Here is a 23,626-nt window from a genome sequence, read left to right on the forward strand (position 1 = left end):
TAACCACTAGGCTACCCCACCGCCCCCTCTCTGTAGACAAAACAGGAGGAGTGAGTGAGTGAGTTTAGTTTTACGCCGCACTCAGCAATACCCCAGCTATATGGCGGCGGTCTGTAAATAATCGAGTCTGGACCAGACAATCCCGTGATCAACAACAGGAGCATCGATCTGCGCAATTGGGAACCGATGACATGTGTCAACCAAGCCAGCGAGCCTGACCACCCGATCCCGTTAGTCGCCTCTTACGACAAGCATGGGTTACTGAAGGTTCATTCTAACCCGGATCTTCACGGGTCAAAACATGAGGAATAACGCCTCAATTAGCCCTGTTCAGGACTTTTCAAATCACGACCCCTCGTCTTTAAAATCTGATTTATATCCATCTCCAATATAGTTTTAAACAAAGTAGGGGATATTAATTAAACAAGTGCCACCACTATTGTTATTTTGTGTCTTCAATTAGATAACTAGTTTAACAGGGTAATATACTGACTGAGATATGCATTAGTCGTTGTACGGCAAGTGACCACAGACTGAAAGGATGAAAGGCCAAAGCCCCCCCCCCCCCCCCCCCCCCCTATCTAATGTCTATCACGTCATTTACTACCATAACTCATCAATATCGCCTGAATCTCTCTCTCTCTCTCTGTCTGTCTCTCTGTGTCTCTCTCTGTGTGTCTCTCTCTATCTCTCTCTCTGTGACTGACTTACTTTGTTACTTTGATCTTCAGTAACCCATGCTTGTCGTAAGAGGCCACTAAAGGGATCGGGTGGTCAGGATCGCTGGCTTGGTTGCCACATGCCATCGTTTCCCAACTGCGTAGATCGATGCTCATGCTGTTGACCACTGGATTGTCTGGTACACGCTTGATTATTCACAGCCCGCTGCCATAAACCTGGGATATTGCTGAGTGCGGCGTAAAACTAAACTCACTCACTCCAACTGTAAGTTCCTGACGTGACCGGAGGCTCATGTAAAAACCAATTCAACTGAACTAAGTTTAAATGAATATTAGAAATCTGTACAGCAACACACTCAGACGTTTCACTGAGTTATAAAGTTATAAAGTACCCCGATCATGGATAACGCTTGTTCTACCCCCACGTGTAGTACAATGTGATGGAGGTTTGTTGGGGTCTGAACTAAACTGACATACAAAAGAAAGTACACATACAACACGTGTGTTAACACGTACACTATGTTTGTGCCTTGTAAGTCACAATCTGAACGTTTATCAAAATAAATACGTTGTTTTAGAAACAATCACAACGCACCAGGTGCGAACTTTCTTTTGTAAGTCAGTATGTACTACAAAGTTGTGCTTTCACTATAACAGTTAAGGGCAAAGCTACAGTTGCAGTACACATGGTGTAGGGCGAACTATATTTCACAAGTACAAGACTGCAACTAGCCAATAGGATGGATTTTATCACATGTTGTGGTTAGAGGTTATTATAAATGTTCTCGTTCGATGTAAACATGTTGTTTGTGTTACTTATCGCAGTGTAGACACGCTTCCTGACAAAAAACCTTGTCCGTTTATAACCGTAATGATTTTTATCTGCATGTGAACCTATATAGAAGGAAATGGTGTGTCAAACTCATGGTTTCTATCAGAAAGGAACAATGCGGCTTGCACAGATACGGCTTCCTGTTCTGTTAACTGTTAGGTCATATTTGCCGACACAAGTATAACTGAAATCTTTCTAATATAAATGTTCGTTATGAACAAAATCATTAACATTGTGAACGAGTTAGTTTTCCTCTGCTTGTAGCAATATTCAAGCAATATCACGGCGGGGGACACCAGAAATGGCCTTCACAATTTGCACCCATGTGGGGAATCGAACCCGGGTCTTCGGCGTGACGAGCGAACACTTTAACCACTAGGCTACCCAACCGTCCCGGTGCCGTGATAGAATACTGATAAAACAGGCGTAACACTATACTGGGGCGGTGGGGTAGCCTAGTGGTTAAAGCGTTGGCTCGTCACGCCGAAGACCCGGGTTCGATTCCCCACATGGGCACAATGTGTTAAGCCTATTTCTGGTGTCCCCCGCCGTGATATTGCTGGAATATTGCTAAAAGCGGCGTAAAACTAAACTCAGTCAGTCAGTCAGTAACACTATACTAACTTTAACGAGACCAGCGTGGTTACAGCATATGCTATCGTCTCATTGCGGAGATACTGGAGATTTTACAAGAGCTTCACGTCATGGTGACTGATACTTGGAATGAAACGTCTCCCGAGAGTGAGTGAGGTAAAATTTTATGTTGCATTGGGAATATTTCAACATCTTAGCGCCGAGAGCACCTCAAACATTCATTAACAGCATGTACATTGAGATAGTAAGGTTCTCATCACAGATGGAACACAGAGAACACATAATGTCATGTCAAGAGGTGCTCTCGTCTCGAGGTGAGAGGAGTGCTCTTTATCTTTCGTCCCAAATACACCCGGGAAAAAGTTAAGCACCCCTAAATATGTTGACCGCTAATAGAACTATGTTCAAGTTCAGTTTGTGTATGATGATACGTATGCTGATAATATTCATTTACGAAGATAATAAGATGGCCAGAGAAGGCACGTGTCTCATATCGGTATTTAATCTGCATGGGTTACAATGTTCAATCTTATTTCTGCCACAACGGTACGGAGAAGATTATCAGATGGCCAGAGAAGGCACGTGTCTCATATCGGTATTTAATCTGCATGGGTTACAATGTTCAATCTTATTTCTGCCACAACGGTACGGAGAAGATTATCAGATGGCCAGAGATGGCACGTGTCTTATATCGGTATTTAATCTGCATGGGTTACAATGTTCAATCTTATTTCTGCCACAACGGTACGGAGAAGATTATCAGATGGCCAGAGATGGCACGTGTCTTATATCGGTATTTAACGCATGGGTTACAATGTTCAATATGCCACGATGGTACGGAGAAGATTATCAGATGGCCAGAGATGGCACGTGTCTTATATCGGTATTTAATCTGCATGGGTTACAATGTTCAATCTTATTCCTGCCACGATGGTACGGAGAAGATTATCAGATGGCCAGAGATGGCATGTGTCACATGTCGGTATTTAATCTGCATGGGTTACAATGTTCAATCTTATTCCTGCCACAACGGTACGGAGAAGATTATCGAATGGCCAGAGATGGCACGTGTCTCATATCGGTATTTAATCTGCATGGGTTACAATGTTCAATCTTATTTCTGCCACAACGGTACGGAGAAGATTATCAGATGGCCAGAGATGGCACGTGTCTCATATCGGTATTTAATCTGCATGGGTTACAATGTTCAATCTTATTTCTGCCACAATGGTACGGAGAAGATTATCAGATGGCCAGAGATGGCACGTGTCACATGTCGGTATTAAATCTGCATGGGTTACAATGTTCAATCTTATTTCTGCCACAACGGTACGGAGAAGATTATCAGATGGCCAGAGATGGCACGTGTCACATGTCGGTATTAAATCTGCATGGGTTACAATGTTCAATCTTATTTCTGCCACAATGGTACGGAGAAGATTATCAGATGGCCAGAGATGGCACGTGTCACATGTCGGTATTAAATCTGCATGGGTTACAATGTTCAATCATATTCCTGCCACAATGGTACGGAGAAGATTATCAGATTGCAAGAAATGGCGCACGTGTGTCATGTCAGTATTTCATCTGTATGGATTACAAATGTTCAATACTTCTTCTGCCACTATGGCACTGCCACTAAGAGATGGCAACTTATTGATATGCATAACTCCGGGATATCCTTGCAAGCAATTGGTCAGGAAATGAATGTCCACGTACACAGTTGTCAGTCGTTTGGTCAGAAAATACAGGGAAACCAATGGGGTGAAGGATCGCCCACGTTTTGGATGACACAGGGCGACGCCTTCAAGACAGGCCATTACTGAGGCTCACCCGACAACAACCATTCGCCACAAGCACTGTTCTGAAGCACCCTTGGTTACCATTTCGCCGGGTCTCTATGAAAGACAGCATTTGCATGAAAAACAAAACCCCAGTTAACCAACTGTTGCCTTTGAGGGAGGTTCCGTTATTGTGAGGTGATGTGAATCTCGTGAATGCAAACTTGATTTTGTGACAATACTCGACAAATATATCGGGTAATCAGTATGTCCAGGACGTGCTTGTCCCAACTGTCCTGTATGTATGGATGACAACGCTTGGCTACACCGTTCGTGTGCAGTGACAGCTTTCATTCAGAATAATGCCCGTCATGAGTCCAGACCTGAACCCCCATTGATCACTTTTGGAACTTTTTCGTGTACCACCTGTCCAAAATCTGCACGAGTAGCAGCTTTGCACCAAGAATGATGACAGTTTCCTCTGCAATCAGGGGAGGGTCATGCGACGCAGTGTAAGACAGTTATCCAAGCACGTGGAGGGTACGTTTTGATCGCACAACCTTCCCATTTCACAAATAAACGTTTCCGTCTCATCACATACACACCATGTTTCCTGGTCCTCTCTCTAGATCCTTACTTGTAACATGTATCATTTTGGCTCAAAACAGATGCTTTGTATACTGTGTCATATCAGTTATCAAAATGTTGAACGAAATTGTCCTTTTTGTGTTTTGTTATAGTCAAGACGTGATCTTACAGGAAAACACGCAGCTTTACCAACGTACCAACACTGCTGATGTTGGCTGATACATACGACTTTGTAAAAATTACCTTTTTTCCAGGTGTACGTACACAGTTGATATTTTACTGCTGCGAGTGAGTGAGTGAGTGAGTGAGTGAATGAGTTTAGTTTTACGCCGCACTCAGCAATATTCCAGCTATATGGCGGCTGTCTGTAAATAATCGAGTCTGGACCAGACAATCCCGTGATCAACAGCATGAGCATCGATCTGCGCATATTGGGAAGCGATGACATGTGTCAACCAAGCCAGCGAGCCTGAACACCCGATCACGTTAGTCGCCTCTTACGACAAGCATGTGTTTCTGAAGGCCAATATTCTAACCCGGTCCATCACGGGTTTACGATGAGAGAAGCCTGTTTCACGTGTTTGTCTGCATGATATTACTGGGAGATTGTTTAAAGTAAATCCTTACTCACTCAATCACTCACGCCTTTTGAAAAACAATAATGTAACCCAAAGAAATATGCTTCTGTTTATTGCCACCTGATACACTGATCGACGTTCAGTTCTGGACAATAGTGAGGAGCAAGGGGTGACCATCAGAACAGGCTCCAGTGTGGCCATCGCAACTCTTCATCAGAATGTTGCCCGGGCCCGGTTTTTACGTAGATCTCAACCTGATGACTGTGCCCAGAGTTGAAAGATGTCGTGACACTGACGGTCTGCCCAGCGCCAAGCGACTCCATCTGAGCAAAGGTGAGGGTAATACTGTGGGTGTGATTGCCGTGAGCTTGGTCTGATGGGCCTACAAGGAAGTGGACACTAGGTTGTGGTTTGTCAATCACTGATGCCTCGTCCACGTGGACTGGGTTCTTCTCAAACGCTGCAGCGTTCGCCTGTATTTTCATAGTGATGTCCTTAAGAGCATCCAGTTCCTTCCAGACACTAAGTCCCTCTCCGTGCACTGGAAGAATGGGATAACGAGTCCTCACTGAGCCAATTCCTGGGATTTCGGGAAGTATGGTGCGCATTCCTGATGCCATCACTTTTCTTGGAGTTCCTTTTGAGTCCAAAACACCCACCACTCTATGGGCTTGGTTGTCTTTGTCCAAAGCAGCTGTGTCAAAGAACTGTTCAGGAGTATGATACCAGTGCATGCTGTTGGAGCCATCAAATGCAGTGGCCTGGGTCATCCCACCCTGTCTGTTGTTGGCAGTGACCGATTTCGCATAGTCGGTGCTGTAATCACCCTTGTATTGGATCGAGTAGGGGTTCCAGTTATGCAGGGGGGTTAGGTATACTATCTCAAGAGGTATAGCATAAGAATACTGTCTCGTGACGTGTTCGCAGCCCATTTTATGAGTGGTCCTATTCTTATGACAATATGTGAGGGTCATGCTGGCCGCTTCCGGAAGGGTAGTCTGTGCAATGAAGCAGTACGAATCAGCGAATCCCCTGTGGATAATCCTTAATCCCATTGCTCCACTATCGTCACTCTTGTACCACCGGGTATAGTATGCCGTATTGAGTGGGGTGTAGTTAGCAAACTTGATTTCAAAGATATTTTGTGTGAATAGAATATCGTGATTAAGGCCGCCGTAGTTATCTTTCCCTGGAATCTCTTGCATGACCTTGTCCAACAACCCATAGACGAAGCTTTGATCGTCCGTCTTGTCATTGAGGTCAAACCTGGCTCCAGGGCTGTCCCTGTAGTCATCCACAGTCATGTTGTTGGCCATCCTAACGTTCAAATCGTCCACCAGCTTGAGGTTCTTCAGTGGCAAGTCCTCGCTGAGAGGATGGCAGGCGACTCGGTAGTTCCATTGGGCAGGATCTATTGTACCATTGACAACGTTCATGACATAGCGGGGTAGGTAGGCGAGGTCTTGGCTGCTGCTTTGAATGCCGGAGTATCCTGAAAATCTGTAACGGATTTACGAAACTATGTTTAATGTTGTTTTAGCAGGAATATGTCCGATATCCACCAAATGTTTTTCATGAAGACGAATGTGTAATGATTATGATTATTCTGTCATAATAACATCTTCTGACAAATATTCAGTAGGCTTGTGTGTCATGTACATAAAAATAACGAATTGAATATGTATAGCTCCTGTGGATACTGAACGGCGTCTACTACTCTGACCTGCTCACTCATCTTGTGTCTATAATATGGGTATTTGTGGACAAGGCCTGAGTCACCTGATCTTCTGCAGCATTTCACTTTAGTTTCAGAACATTAACCTTAAGCCTCCATTTCTCACAATACCTACTGAATGAATCTAACAAGGTGTGACTCACCTGATCTTCTGCAGCATTTCAGTTTAGTTTCAGAGCATTAACATTAAGCCTTTATTTCTCACAATACCTACTGAACGACTCAACAAGGTGTGACTCACCTGATCTTCTGCAGCATTTCACTTTAGTTTCAGAACATTAACCTTAAGCCTTCATTTCTCACAATACCTACTGAATGAATCTAACAAGGTGTGACTCACCTGATCTTCTGCAGCATTTCACTTTAGTTTCAGAACATTAACATTAAGCCTCCATTTCTCACAATACCTACTGAATGAATCTAACAAGGTGTGACTCACCTGATCTTCTGCAGCATTTCACTTTAGTTTCAGAACATTAACCTTAAGCCTTCATTTCTCACAATACCTACTGAATGAATCTAACAAGGTGTGACTCACCTGATCTTCTGCAGCATTTCGTCGTGTGTCAAGGCATCAAAATGGTGTACATTTGTCTCGGAAGGCTCATACAACTTCTGCAAATCGTTCATCATGAATCCCTCCAAGTAGCACAGGACTGGCGTGAAGTGGTCCTTGTATGGTCTGTGGGTCTCGTTCTGATTCTGCCAGGCAGAGAACCACTCTCGCATCTCCGCCGCTTGTTCATCAGTGGTGTTTAGACGAGTGATGGCATCGGGAATGGGCGGGAAGGGTACGTCTCTCACTGCATTCATGATCTTCTTGTTGCCTGGCATTTGGAGCTTATAGTCGTTGTGTCTGAAGATAAGATGGATATGATAACAAAATGACTACCTTGAGGAACGAACGTGTGTCAATGAAGATAGATTACTAGCAGTAGTACTGGTTCAGACACCGCCAAGGTTTAATCAATATGTATCTAAAGAGTATCTCTTACGAGTCTCAATAACAAATTACTAAAAACGTATTCCAATGTAACCATTCGATACCTGTGTTAGAATAAATTTAACAAGATGCACTATTCTTAAGGTTACAAACAGGCAAAAATAATATTATTGTCTGCAACTTTTACAACTCCTTAGAGGCACATACTGCCAGCAACTGTAGACACAGTCAAACACAGTTGAGTCGAAATTCGAACTAACAGTTGTCTCGAAGTAAAGAGTTTGGTCCCTGTATATTCCTTATTAATCAACAATTTGTGGATGTGTTGGACCTCGCACAGGTAGAAGTATGTCCGGAAGTTTCTCCACATTCGACACGGCGGTGTTTGACTGTAGATAATATTGGGGAGGTATCATACGGTTGTTTATTATCAAAATAACGGTGGACGTGATCTTGTAGAACAAGATATTCAGTTGGATCCAAACCTTGTCCTGAAATCGATGCCATTGAGGACGACATCCAGTTCGCCAAGTCCCATCGTCCGGTATTGATCAGGATGGTCATGGATGGACCCAGCTAATTGCCCCGAGTGAGAGTCGCTGTGATACGGTCTTGGCCCTTCCCTTGTGTACCGGATCTGCTTGACACCAGAGTCGTAGGCGTTCCGGATCCGCTCATTGAGGAACAGCTGTTGAAGCATGACCTGCCTAGCAACAGTTTCCATCAGTTTCTCCACGGCGTCCATCTTCTCATGCATTAAATCTTCAGGTGTCTTCGGTTTCGGTGTTGTTGTGGTGCGGTGCCGGTGGGCAGCCATTACACTGCCCGCCAGGCACACCAAAGCAAGTACAAGATGAAAATTCATCTAAAATAGAATAGATAGTAGTTAGGTAGTAAGTTGTGCCATCGCAAATATTAGCAATGCAGTCGTGTTGCAAAGAACTAGCTCCACGTAAGTTCAAAACAAATATCTCAAGCGAAAGCAATGCATTCGGCATGCCTTCATCACTGTACTACCCCCGAGGATTAAAAAGCGACCGGTCTGACATCCCTTCCTATGTTTTGACTTACTCTACTGGGAGTACAATATTGATTCAAAGACTGTATTTCATTGATTTAACTGATCATGATTATGTATGTGATGAGCGATGCCTCGAGTATAATATTGATAACTGTAAACGAGAGAATATTTCATTGAGGTAAATGATCATGATTATGTGTATAGTGGAACAATCAAAGCATTATCCTTATCTCACCAAGCCATTAAGCTAGTATTAAGCTATAGATTAGAGAGTTACAATGTGTTTGATATGGCTCGTTTAGAAATTGTATGCAAGTTCGGTACTTACCATTCTGACTTCCTTGAATAGCAGGACAATAATTTGCTGGAACTTTATACATATTTCTTATCGTACATGCTATCGATAGATTGCATGTTGTTATTCTAGTCCGATTTATCACGAAAAGATACCAAGCTGTTGTGCTCAGACAGGGTTATCACCCCTGCATCTGACTTCAGCCCATCCCCTAGACAAGCTATCTGAGGAAAACATGACAAATATTTACACATGGACTCACCCACCGAATTTTCTTGCATGGAAAGAATATACACAAGGACAATAATAACGTTTAGGACATTTTTATAACTTTATTCTTTTGTTGCACATTTCAACGCATTACAGGAACAGACTGACTGACTGAGTTGGTTTTACGCCGCTTTTAGCAATATTCCAGCAACATCACGGCGGGGGACACCAGAAATGGGCTTCACACATTGTACCCATGTGGGGATTGGAACCCGGGTCTTCGGCGTGACGAGCCAACGCTTTAACCACTAGGCTACCCCACCGCGCCCTACAGGAACAGAAATAACACTGAGCTTCGTATGATATGAAATATCAACTGCTGCTATCTACCTTGTACATGTCCTAGTTTTGACAAGAGATTATCAATTATTAAGATATGGTGTAGTATTTAGTATTAGAACCACTGTAGACCAGCACCTATTGTGGTAAAAGGAATTACATTATAGCCTGGCCATTCGTTAAATATTGAATGATCTGTTGGATGAAGTCCCATTTTGTAGAGTGTTGATTGTTTTGGCATACAGTATATAGCAATGTTGATTCCCTGTAGAAAGTTTCAATAGAGTTTGTACATATGGGGGCTCAATTGGATTAGGTAGTCTTGATATAGTTTTTAGCGAGTGCGTTAAATCTTTACATCACAAGGACAATATCTCAACCATAACGTGACGACAAATTGAATATAGATATTGGATACAGTATAAAAAAGAAGCCTGTCATCGATGGACAATATAAAAACTATATATACAAAAGGGCTATAGATCGCCAGTACCTAAAGGTAGATCACCATACCAGGAATCATTGGGACGTACAGTACTTTTGCTACCTGCATGGACCCTAGCTGGATTTACACCATCCCTTGAGTCACTGGCGACAATTGATGAGTTAAGCCAAAATTTGAAATAACGAATATGCTACATGTTAAAGTCTGGCATACATATAAATACTTCGAATGGTGTGGAAAGTACATACACTCTTAGGGGACAATTGTTTTACGTTACTGCAACCCCAAACCCCACGAGGGCATAGCCACAAACTATCTTAGTTATTTAAAAACATTATCAATTAATAAAGTATTAGTATATACATCAGAATTTATCAATCAGTATAATCTCCTTTAAAATCCAAGAGTTAACAAGAACAAACAATGTATAAAAGATCCCTTCATTGTCTACGCTTAGGAATTGTCAATACAGTCAAGCCGGACATGATTGGGATGGTTCATCGGCTTCTATGTACAAACTGTCAATGTGAGAAGTTTTGAAAGATCCAATAGTTTAAGATTGCTTTTGCAGGCTCCACCATAGATGATGGAACCATAGTCAAGTGTGGAGCGGATCAACCATCTATACAAGTGACAAGGTCTGAGTGAAGTAGGGTCAACCGATCACCCCTCCACGTAGAATTGGACACAGCTTTTAAGAGATCCAATGCCTTTAGGCATTTTTGCTTTGAGATATTTTATATAGCATTTAGTATCATATATCTATTCAAGTTATTGAAAGTTGGATGTTGGCAGATATATTCCTTTGCTTTTTTCTACGCTATTTAGCATTTTTACAATCTGAATTAAACTTCCGTACATATGGAGTTGTAGAGGACTTCGGTATACTACGGACTTAGGTTGTGTAGATCGATGCTCATGGTGTTGATCAATGGATTGTCTGGTCCAGATTCGATTATTTACTGCCGCCATATAGCTGGAATATTTCTGAGTGCGACGTAAAACTAAACTCACTCTGTCATTTAAAACATCAGAAAATTCGGATTCATCACTAAAACATTCAGGTGAGTGAGTGAGTGAGTTAAATTTAAAGTCACACATTCGGGTGGAAGTTTAGATTTGCATATAGTTTGATACCAGTTAACCTTCGAATAATTCCATCTGGCATAAGATGGAGATTTATTTCTGAAAGGATAGTGTTCACAACCATAAAGGTGATTATGGACTGATCAATCAAATTCTTTGAGAAGGTTAGAGTCTGCAACAGACAATTTCAAAGAAGAATGCTGGAATCATCATTGTGCATACACAGGTGATTATTGGAGATGAAATCTTCCAGCATTTACCATTAGTAGCCCCTTATTTGTCTCCAACAGTACAAGGTTTGGGAAGTTGATCATAGAAAGACTGGAGATCAGCTTGCTGAAGTGCTGATGAAGGCAGAATATATAGCGAACATAATGTAAAGGCAACGTGAAGGGTAAGTCTCACTGAAACGGCTTGGGGGACTATGGATAACATCTTTCTTAACAGGGATTGAAGATCAACCTGTGGACCTGTTACCCGGAGGTGAAAAATAATTATATGCATTGAACTGACGTAAAACATAATTATCTATCTGTCTTCAAATAGGTTTCCTGCAGTCAGAAAGCTTATAGTGTAAAATCTTGAACTAATAGCTGCAAATCATCAGAAATCCTCTACAATTCCACTGTACTATATATTTGGAATACACTATCTTTTTGGTGGGTTGATTGGGGATCTACCCCACACTTTCTTTGAGGGCGACAAGCTATGTGACCTAGGATGGATGTTGTCAGTTGACGAATGACTTGTCAAACAGTTTGCACATTGTTTATACTGATTGTCACAATCTTCTGTTACATGTTTATCGCCAGTACAGTGAGCACATGCAGAAGACAATGTGCAAGTATTAACACCACTCCCGTACTTTTGATACTTGAAGCAGCGCAGAGGATTAGGAATATATTCGTCCACGTTCAAATTGCAGTAACCTGCTTTAACTGACTTTGGAGCAGAACAGTAAAAGAGGTAGGTGTTTGTTTGAACAGTGCATTAATTTTTCGGATTATAAATTGTTTGACGTATGTTACTCCTTCATCGTTTATCTCATCTATATCGAGCTCAGTCATTCCTGCAAGTAGATCATCAGGGTCTCGTACAATACTCCTTTGCTGGCGTTCAACGTTTTGAGAGAAGAAACCAGCACCCGGACTCCGATAAACATATCCGTTGATAACAGATTGGTTGCTTGTTGTTTTCTGTTGCATTCGATTACCAGTGATCCTGTGTGCAGGTTTTTATGTTTTTTACTTCTCCTGCTATGCCAGAGACACCTTTAGAAATAGCAAAAAAAAAATAGTTTTGATAACCAAAAAACGTTGTCAGTAATCAAAGTCTATGGAGGGTCGTTGCTTATCATCATTTTCGAGTGGATGTTTGGTTTTCTGGGAGGGGGTTGGGGTACCACCCATCTAAGTGAAGTAAGGGTCAAAGTGGTGTGTTGGGCTAATGGTTTACCTATAACCAACATTTTTAACTCATAAATACTTCACATTCAGCCCATAAATATCCAAATACATCCTTCCCATATTCTCGACAGAAAGTGAGTGAACAGTAACCCACATTCCACAAGCAAATATTCATCCGTCGATACCAGTTACTCCTCATGCCAACTGGATAAAACACAGCCTTCTACAGTGCTGGATAATGTTGAGTGAGTATGGTTTACGCCGCTTTTAGTAATATTCCAGCAACATCACAGTGGAGGTACACCACGTTGGGCAAAGTAATGCTGTTCCTGGAAACAGTACTAGTGTCCTCAACCACCAGAATCCCGTCCTCTGCCGACACAGGGGTGCATCCCACGGCAAACAGGTTGCCCAATTCGGTCGCCTCTTACGACCAGCAATGATATGCTGAGGACCTAGTCTGCCCCTTCTTCACACGGGGGAAGAGCTCTTAGCGTTACCCCCCAGGACTCACTACGAGGAGGTTGCTCTTCACGAGTGCCTATATTGTTTTCAGTCTGTCGCCTTGCAAAAAGTATTGTTTTACAGAGTTAACAATCCCCGTATATATGAGAGAGTTTGTTTTGATATAAAACGTTTTACAAATGTGTCAAAAGAAAGTTCCTTTATCATCAATAAATTAATTTATCCAGTTTTCTTAGGGTTTGGAAGAGAGCAAAATATATGATGTAGTTTTGAAATTATAAGCGATTGTTAAAAATGTATTTTTGTCTTAACAGGGTAAAGTTATGGGATGACCATTTATACGTTAGTGTTTCCTTCTTTCTTATTTTTCTCTTGTAATTTTTCAGTCATTATGTCGTCAAGATTTTAGACCAAGAAGGTCAATAGGACTTTGGTACCAATTTAGTTTTGAGTTTCGAGCGCATGGTGTTATTTTCGATCGTTTCTTTGATTCCACTCATATGAGTCGCGTTTTAGCAATGTTGACTCTTAAACCCGAGAATCTTGCATGTAAATGTAAAACATGTAACACAGTAAACAGATAACGTTCATATTCGTATATGATACCTGTAATGTTTTCACTATTTTGATGGTAGTATTTCCGCACATAAGATGAATATATATGGAGAGAGGGGATCACCTTGGCGACACCCTCTATAGATATCAACCATTAGATTGAATTCCACGATAGAACACTTTAAACCATCTGCCTAAGGAGTCACCAGAATTAACATGTATAATGTTTTGTCTTCAAATGCCCAGTCAACAGTATCATAATGCTTTTCGAAGAAAATCAGTAGTAATAGATGGGGATTTGATGTTTCTGCATATTCCATTAGGTCTTAAATTAGTGATTTCACCTGTGCACCAGCCAGACATCAATCTCTTTTGGTGTTCGTTTATAAGTTTATATCAGGAACTGATTTTATCCTTCGATATATACTCCTCACAAAATATTAAGCAACAAGTATTTTCAGTGGTATATCTTTATCAATCTCGACAGCTATTAGTGCCGACATGTTACTGAAAGGAACTTTTAGTGACTGTCAAATTGATTTATCTGATAACATAGACAACATCACCCGAACACAACCACCCTCAGAAATAACATGCTAAATGTGTGGCATGAATGTGCTCCACTCTTCGCACATGCACCCTGATCGGTGTAAACCTACTTGTAATCATTCTTCTGATACAAAAAGCGGGTCCTAACTTCATTTTTATGGATGGTAATGCCCGTCCATGGAGGATAATGCCTGTGAAAGAGTTGTTAACGATGTTGTTTAGATCAACGACATCACGCACATGGACTGGCCTTCAATTTCACTTGATCCCATTGAACATGCTTGGCACATTACTGGAAGTCTTGTTTACGGTCTCCATGTTCACCCCCAGACTCTGGATGACCTTGAGCAGGCGTTTCAGAGAGAATGGCAGAACATTCCACAACAGCAACTTTAAAGGCTCATTTGGTCAATGCAACGACGCGAAGAAGCTTGCATTTGTGCCCATGGTGGTCATTCGCGTTACTGAACACTGCTTCACTGTCCAAAACTGACTTGAACCTTAATGTTAACATTTTGCTCCATCAATGCAGCACATTTTGCACGACTGTTTCACGGGTACATGCTTCTGATGATTTGTAAGTCTATTATTGATCAATACCATTTCATTTTGTTCATCGTGTGTACATATGTTTCACCTTTCTATTGCATCATTCCATGATTTGCAATTTCAATAAATGAAAATGTAATGAGACTAAACATTTGTGTTGCTTAACTTTTTGTGAGGAGTATATACAGCTAGAGATGCAACCGTTAGCAATGATATATATTCCAGATTCATGCCGCTGATCTCTCAGTATTATTACTTGAAGTAAGAGCTTGTAACTCCTTCATAAATATACTGTTGTTTTCCATCCACAATCCCTTAACTGCTTTCTAACCTTAGAAAATCCGACATCTGAGTTACAGACTGACTTGGTTTGTTATTATCGTCGCAGGTTTCGTTGAGTGTGCCACTTGCAGTAAGGTCAACATGTCCCTCCCAGACGGAGAGAGTGCTGTTGGCTCCCGAAACGCCGACCAGTCGTGTACTTTCGGCGGAGGTTTTAGTATGTCAGTTTATGACCCTAAGCAAATGACATTTTCTGCATATATTCAGAATATTTACGAAATAAAAGCCTGGGGATTTCGTTTGAGTTCAATGCAAAAACTTCACGGACTTGCAAATGTTTCACCATCGGGTCACTGTCTCTGTCCACCTGAATCAAAATCAGACTTTCAAACTTGCAAGAAGTATTTGATAACAAAAATTGAACGTACACAAAATGCAGCTCGTGATTTCTGAAACCATTGATGAATTTGCGCATCGTTTTACTTAGGGAAGCTACCATATAAGTTATTCCAAAAAGAAATTGCGTATTTAGATTACAATATTAAATTATAAAGTTGGAATGAATTGATGCAACGTTGCATTAAGTCGACTCTCTCGCACTCTACCGGCCGAACTTTATTTCAAGCGAACCCCATAGAGTTATGTCCCTTGGAGCGCTCTTTACGAATATCCTATAACTCCTTTGGAGACAGAACTCAGTCCTCGACAATAAATATACGCGCGACTTGTGTTTGAAACCAGTTTGGCAAACACCGACAACACCGCCTGCGACAGTTTTCGATGTACGAAGCAATTGTTTAGATTCCATATATGGCAAGTGTTCTCTGTTTTGAAGTTGTTCGCCTCGAAGTTTCAATCATCGACTTCAGGCAAGTCGTGAGGGATAATAAATCTTTTATTGCATCAATAGGAAGCTAAAGTGAGCGCATATGCCCCTTATATAATATAAGCCAACATATTGTCGGAAATGTGTGAACTTGTGCCTTTATGCTCCTTTAGCATTCCAATGTACTAAACTTCTTGTCCAAAGTGGGTTGTTGAAAAAGATCACGTTTTGGTGTATCTAGACAATATGTGTATCCATTCGTCCACGGCCGATGAGCATATGTTAATGTTGCGCGAATGACGTCTGTGGGTTTGACACTAAAACATTCGAGACCCATGAAGGTCCGGGTTAGAATTGATCTTCAGGAACCCATGCTTGTCGTAAGAGGCGGCTAACAGGATCGGGTGGTCAGGCTCGCTGATTTGGTTGACACATGTCATCGTATCCCAATTGCGTAGATCGATGTTCATGCTGTTGATCCAGACTCGATTATTTACAGACCGCCGCAATATAGATGGAATATTGCTGAGTGCGGCGTAAAAGTAAACTCACTCACTCACTAAAACCTTACAAGTGTCATTTCTTTATGGCTACTATAAAATATGTTGATGTCTCAATTTCTGCTGATGAATTGGCCCTGGTAGCAAAGGTATTGAGGCAGTCCTGAGTTATCCTATTCTTTTTCTGGTTCAGACCCGATTTGTTTAGAAACAGCATCATACAGCTGTAATACTGCTGAAACAAATATCTGCGCATGATATTGTCACAATTGTACAAACGACTCTGCTTTAACCAGAGATTTCTTATGAATGTGGAAAGGGTTTTCTTCTATTCTTGTACATGGGGGCAAGTAATGTCATTTCTTGGTTTAGCTATATACTTTGTTAGATTTCTTCCCATTTTTTGCCGATCGGGTGTTGCCACTCAGTCGCATGGTACAATCTCGTACGAATGTTTGGCATGACAGTGAACAAAGTGCATTTGACAAAACTGTTCTCAATAAGGCGCCGGTGTTAGCACATCATGACTTTAGTCCTACTGCTTCTGCATTTGTTCAGACAGATGCCAGTAAAACGGGTTTAACAGAGGTAGTTCTGCAGAATGATCATCCTATTTGCTGTGCTTGATTAAAGGTGTCAAACACTGAACGGGATTATTCCAATGTATACAGGTAGCTTCGGCACTTATTTAGAGAATATATTTATCGTAGGAAACTTTGTAATCAAAACAGACTACAGGGTGTGACATTTTTTATGTCATCAAAATCGTAAGATGGTATTTAGAACTTTCAGATTATCAGTTTGATGTGTAATATATAAAAGATAACATTCCAAGTGACATTCTGCCAAGGTTTTTCATTGAAGATTCGGAGGAATTACCGGTCTGTGCCTTATCACCAGATAAACAGCATGCTGTTATCAAGTCTGCTCATGATCTTGCTCACTTCGGTGTTTTACGTACATGGAATGTAGCAAGGATGACTGACAAGTCCGGGAATACGCCAGTCAGTGTTTTGCATGTACAGAAGGTCCTCAAACTGTGCCGCGGAGTCCCATTGGTGTAACTGGGACAGCTTCATTACCATGGTAAACTATCCACTGTGACTTTGTCGAACCACTTCCTACCTCATCGACAAGTTGGGTTGGTTGGTTCGTTTTTTAACGCCGCACTCACCAATATTCACACGTATTTCCTGTACGATCAGCTCTGCATCAGCGATGTATGCACTTTAAAAACTGTTGGACCTTCAAATACATTACATACTGATAATGGTGTAAAGTCCGCTGAATTTAAGGATTGCATGGATCATTGGGGCGTTGTGCTCGGTTTTACCCCGATAGCTCGTCCTTAAACAAATCCAGTGGAAAGGGTACATAGAACTTTGAAATCATCTGTGGTGAAAGCTGTAACCAGTGAAAAGAACTGAGACAAATTAAAGTGTTCCCCGAAATCATGCTGGCTCATAACTCGTGTCCAATCAGAACACCTGGAATATCACCTTATTTCGCCATGTTTGGGAAATCAATCGTCTCTAAGGCAGTTTCTTTTCTGAGGGGAGGAAGTAGCAGACATGAGTTGTCTGTGGAACTTCGTGTTCAAAGAAACATGCCTCAAGCCGTAAACATGAACGCTAAGAAGAACGTGTGAGGAGACAACCGATGAACTTTGAAATCGGTGATAACGTTGCAGGTAAACCTGGTCCTAAATCTCGTAAGAAACATTTTCAGAACTCACGATAACATTTCTTAAATCCCTTTGTCTTTATGAATTATTCCAAACATTTAGTGAAATGTTTGTCTCTTGAAGACAATTTTGTCAAGGGACATATTGTCTCTTTAAAATCTCAACATATATTTTCGTGGTTTGTTTTGTTTTCAAACCCTGCAATTAAGTGTTAAAATGCAAAATCGATTTTGTAAAGATAGAGATCGTTTAGTACAGCTTAACTTTATCATGTTTAGAATATAATTGTGTTTTGATAGGAATATTTCGTTGAATAAGTTGCTGGTGTTTGAGCCGATTTCTTCTCCCTGACCAATCACAACGCTGATACTGGTGTAACTCAATGTTAAAGAAAGTCAGACGTAGCGCTAAAGTTGCCTCCTCTCATCAGGGTACAGGACACGTATAGCTAGACATTAGGTTTGTGTCTACACACAAACTGCTTGAATCAGACCTTTTATGATGTTCTGCCAATTCCCGACACAAAGTACAGTTAAGCAACGAAATGTCCTGTAAATTGCAGTAACGTCATTACACACCACTTTATCGGCAACCCCCCCAAACTGTTGCTGACTGATGTTCTCATTTATTACATGAGTAAGTGAGTGAGTGAGCGAGTTTGGATTTACGCCGCTTTTTAGCAATATTCCAGCAATTCACACATTGTGGCCATGGGGTGTCCTTGGCGTGACGGGCGCTATGTGAAAGAGACACAAAAGGGTAATAAATGGAAAGATCAAAGGAATCACCGGTTCAAAAAAAGGTTAAATGCAAGCAGAACTTTGCTGAAGATTAAGTTCCTCAGGAAAATCAATGACTAAACATCAAAATCAATTTTCCGGGATGCATCGGAATTATTTCAACATTTTAGCGCCACCTTACATCCATTCACAGTGTGTAAATTGATGCAGTAAGGTATCACAGATGGAACACAGAGTGTCATGAGCTGATTTAGTCAGGAGATGACCGGAGTGTGTTTCATCTTTCATCATCTTAACCATATACACGATAGTTTACTGATACGATATAGCTGATCCTTGTATCACGCCGCACTGGGCAATATAACGACTCTAAATGGTCGCACAGATTGGTGATATGACGGCTCTAAATGGTCGCACAAACTGACAGTGTGACGACTCTAAATGATGGCATTACGAAGATTCCACGATTATTCATATAAGACATTGATTGCAAAATGTGTAAGCTATGAAAGCTTGTAATAATTAGGCAGCAAGAAATATCTCCTAAATATTTCCCATTTGTGTTTTAATGGTTTATGGTAATGCATAAAACATTATCATAATTATCCTATAATTAGTTTTGCAGGTATATACCAGTATATTGTTGGTAGCCACGTTTCTACGTAATTCAGAGTAAGAAGTCTACCCGAGCTTCGTAGCATGCTTTTTAAAACTTCAAAGCTGATGCTATTCGTGAAAAAATAACATGCCGATGCCATTACGTTATGCTATTTGTTCAGTTAGACGTAATTAATTAAACGTAAATACAGACATTTTCATACCGAATTACCTTTGATGCAGCTTGCCTTCCTCTTAATCAATTTAAAATTGAGTCCAGATCGCCTCAATATTACGAAGTCGTGTCACTGACCAGGTCATCAAGCCCCACCCCCGAATCTGTGTTTTCCCCTCTCTTTCCAATATCATCTGCGTGTCCATGTACGTGTCTTCGTCTTATTCTCGTGCATGCCACGAGCAGGGCTACATTTTGCCTCATAATCGATATAACTGAAGCAGTATCTAGAATGATGCAGTATATTGTCTTCACGATAACACATTCTTAACAATCAGCCACAAAGACCTCACTTGCATATATTATTTGTGTTTGTTGTTTAACGCCTCACACATCAATATTCCTGCTGTGTCACAGTTGCTTGTAATTAATCGAAGGACAAAGTACGAATCGCCATATAGATACGATGAAAGAAGCCTATTTCAAATGTCTGAATGATTTTACTGGGATATTCTTTAAGGAGAGTAAACCCTCACTCACTCAATTAGAAAATTAGAAAACAACCAAAAGAAATATGCTTCTGTTTATTGCCACCTGAATAGACCGATCAACGTTCAGTTCTGGATAATAGTGAGGTGCAAGGGGTGACCGTCAGAACAGGCTCCAGTGTGGCCATCGCAACTCTTCATCTGAAAACCAGACGTGCCCGGTTTGACGTAGATCTCAACCTGATGACTGTGCCTTAGAGTTGAAGGATGTCTTGACACTGACGGTCTGCCCAGCGCCAAGCGACTCCATCTGGAAGAGCAAAGGTGTGGGTAATTCTGTGTAAGTGTGTGATTGCCGAGCTTGGTCCGATGGGATAACAAGGAAGTAGATTAATTGGGCTGTGCTTTGTCAATCACAGAAACTTCGCGTCCACGTGGACTTGGGTTCTTCTCAAACGCTGCAGCATTCGCCTGTATTTTTCATAGTGATGTCCTTAAGAGCATCCAGCAGTTCCTTCCAGGCACTCATTCTTCACCGTGCACTGGAAGAATGGGATAACGAGTCCTCACTCGAGCCAATTCCTGGGATTTTCTTGAAGTTTGGTGCGCATTCCTGATGCCAATACCTTCTTGGAGTTCCGTTTGAGTCCAAACACCACATTTCACTCTATGGGCTTTGTTGTCTGCTTTGGTCCGAAAGCAGCTGTGTCAAAAGAACTGTTCAGGAGTATGATACCAGTGCATGCTGTTGGAGCCATCAAATGCAGTGGCCTGGGTGGGAGTCTCCTAGCCTGCTGTTGGCAGCGGTGACCGATTGCGCATAGTTGGTGCTGTAATCACCCTTGTATTGGATCGAGTAGGGGTTCCAGTTATGTAGAGGGTAGGTATACTATCTCAAGAGGAATAGCTGCAGTATACCGTCTCGTAATGGGACCGCAATCTGTTCTACATGTGGTCTTTGTTCTTATGACCAATCCGCAAAGGGTCATGTGCTGGCCCAATTCGGCATGAAAGCGGAAGCTCCAGTGCAATGAAGAAGTAAGAATCAGCAAATCCCCTGTGGACAATCTTCATCCTATCGCCCCTTTATCGTCAACCTTGTACCACCGGTGATAGTATGCCGTGCTGGAGGGGTAAAGTTAGCAAACTTTAATTTCATTGATCGCATCTCTCTTGGAGGAAAGCAATCGTGAAGAAGGGCGTCAGAATTATCTTTCCCTGGGATCTCTTTAGCGATAGCGTCTCAGCAGCCCATAGACGAAGTCTTGATCGTCCGTCTTTTCATTTAGGCGTCAAACCTTTAACCAGGGCTGTCGCTGTATTCATCAAAGTCTTTGTTGTTGGCTATCCTAACGTTTCAAATCGTCCACCAGCTTGAGGTTCTTCAGTGGCAAGTCTTCGCTGTAGGAAGGAGGATGGCAGGCGACTCGGTAGTTCCATTAGACGGGCAGGATCTATTGTACCTCGGTGGCAACGTTCACTGACATATATCAGGGTGGAGTAGAGCCGAGGTCTTCGCTGCTGCTTTGAATGCCGGAGTATCCTGAAAATCTGGAAATGGATTTTTCGAAATTATGTTTAATGTTGTTTTAGCAGGAAAATGTCCGATATACATCAAATGTCTTTCACATAGACAGGTGTGTAATGATAAAATGAAAACAATGTAAGCTGATATTATCGAGTTTGTTTTAAGTAGATATTGTAGTAACCAAATCAAGATCATCGAACATGTTTTTAAGAAATGTTAACCAATTATATTTGTATCCTTCCAATATATTGCCGTGGGACAGCAGCTTGTGTACGATAAAAGATAGTTTAATGGTTTGCCAGATAGTAATTTTGCCCAAGAACATACCGTTCTGGTTTTAACTTTGACAGTTTGAAAAACCATGAAATTTGGAGTACTTTTTCTGAGTGACGTTAAAGACCAATTTCAATTTTAGAAACATTAACCTTAAGCCTCCATTTCTCACAATACCTACTGAAAGAATCTAACAAGGTCTGAGTCACCTGATCTTCTGCAGCATTTCACTTTAGTTTCAGAACATTAACCTTTAGCATTCATTTCTCACAATACCTACTGAAAGGATCTAACAAGGTGTGACTCACCTGATCTTCTGCAGCATTTCGTCGTGTGTCAAGGCATCAAAATGGTGTACGTTTGTCTCGGAAGGCTCATACAACTTCTGCAAATCCTTCATCATGAATCCCTCCAAGTAGCACAGGACTGGCGTGAAGTGGTCCTTGTATGGTCTGTGGGTCTCGTTCTGATTCTGCCAGGCAGAGAACCACTCTCGCATCTCCGCCGCTTGTTCATCAGTGGTGTTTAGACGGGTGATGGCATCGGGAACGGGCGGGAAGGGTACGTCTCTCACTGCATTCATAACATTGTTGTTGTCTGGCATTTGGAGCTTGTAGTCGTTGTGTCTGGAGATAAGATGTATATGATGAAACAGAAACAAGCGTGAGTGAATGAAGGCATGTTACTAGCAGTAGTTCTAATTTAGGCACCACGAAGGTTTAATAGATATGTTACTAAAGCGTACCTCTTACCAGACGCGATGGCAAATTGCCAATCAGGTGTTTCAACCATCCGATACCAATGTATCAATACATTAAACAAGATGCAGTGCATACCTACACGCCCGTGAAGGTCCGGGTTAGAATATTGACATTCAGTAACCCATGCTTGTCGTAAGAATCGACTAAAGGGATCGAGTGGTCAGGCTCGCTGACTTGGTTGACAGATGTCATCGGTTCCCAATTGTGCAGATCGATGCTAATGCTGTTGATCACTGGATTGTATGGTCCAGACTCGATTATTTACAGACCGCCGCCATATAGCTGGAATATTGCTGAGTGCGACGTAAACCTAAACTCACTCACGCATACCTACACCCAAGATAATAGACTGGCCAAAAGAATACGATTGGTTGCAACTTTTAAAACATCTAAGAGGAAGTACTGCCCGTAATTGAAGATACTGTCTAACACAGATGAATCGATAGTTGATATGTCGAACTAACGGTAGTCTCTAAGTAAACTTTTAAAACATCTTAGAGGAAGTACTGCCCGTAATTGAAGATACTGTCTAACACAGATGAGTCGATAGTTGATATGTCGAACTAACGGTAGTCTGTATGTAAAGAGTTTGGTCCCTGTATATTCCTTATTAATCAACAATGTATGGTTGTGTTTGGTCTCGGAAAGGTGGAATTATTTACAAAGGTTCGTTTACATCCCACACAACAGTGTTTGACATGATATTCAGTTGGATCTATACCTTGTCCTGAAATCGATGCCATTGAGGACGACATCCAGTTCCCCAAGTCCCATCGTCCGGTATTGATCAGGATGGTCATGAATGGACCCAGCTAATTGCCCTGAGTGAGAGTCGCCGTGATACGGCCTTGGTCCTTCCTTAGGTGTACCGGATCTGCTTGACACCAGAGTTGTAGCCGCCCCGGATCCGCTCATTGACGTACAACTGTTGAAGCATGATCTGCCTAGCAACAGTTTCCATCAGTTTCTCCAGGACATCCATTTTCTCATGCATTAAATCTTCAGGTGTCTTCGGTTTCGGTGTTGTTGTGGTGCGGTGCCAGTGGGCAGCCATTGCACTGCCCGCCAGACACACCAAAGCAAGTACAAGATGAAAATTCATCTAAAATATATTAAATAAT

At 41.7% G+C, this 23,626-nt stretch overlaps 1 protein-coding gene across 3 annotated transcripts; it reads right to left on the reverse strand.

Moving 5' to 3' along the window:
• Nucleotides 1-5,149: 5,149 nt before the first annotated feature.
• LOC124256538 lies at nucleotides 5,150-23,626 on the reverse strand. Of its 3 annotated transcripts, none has more exons than XM_046690525.1 (3): nucleotides 23,227-23,626; nucleotides 7,327-7,644; nucleotides 5,150-6,553 (listed from the first exon to the last, which is right to left on the reverse strand). In XM_046690525.1, the coding sequence occupies exons 1-3, from the start codon at nucleotides 23,418-23,420 to the stop codon at nucleotides 5,230-5,232; spliced, it is 1,836 nt and encodes a 611-aa protein (XP_046546481.1). In that variant the 5' UTR covers nucleotides 23,421-23,626; the 3' UTR covers nucleotides 5,150-5,229. The 3 variants fall into 3 exon arrangements, with proteins under 3 accessions (XP_046546481.1, XP_046546482.1, XP_046546480.1); XM_046690526.1 differs by lacking the exon at nucleotides 7,327-7,644 and adding an exon at nucleotides 22,053-22,370; XM_046690524.1 differs by lacking the exon at nucleotides 23,227-23,626 and adding an exon at nucleotides 8,217-8,597.

This window comes from Haliotis rubra, unplaced genomic scaffold (assembly GCF_003918875.1).
Source record: "Haliotis rubra isolate DU_JTF1 unplaced genomic scaffold, ASM391887v1 Scf63, whole genome shotgun sequence".
NCBI classification, from domain to species: domain Eukaryota; kingdom Metazoa; phylum Mollusca; class Gastropoda; order Lepetellida; family Haliotidae; genus Haliotis; species Haliotis rubra.

Excerpts from the sequence above, each read along its gene's own strand:
- LOC124256538 (XM_046690524.1), bottom strand. The coding sequence starts at position 8,596 with ATGAATTTTCATCTTGTACTTGCTTTGGTGTGCCTGGCGGGCAGTGTA. Across the intron at positions 7,645-8,216 it reads GGCATCGATTTCAGGACAAG|ACACAACGACTATAAGCTCC; the intron begins GTTTGGATCCAA and ends TCTTATCTTCAG. Across the intron at positions 6,554-7,326 it reads GAAATGCTGCAGAAGATCAG|ATTTTCAGGATACTCCGGCA; the intron begins GTGAGTCACACC and ends AATCCGTTACAG.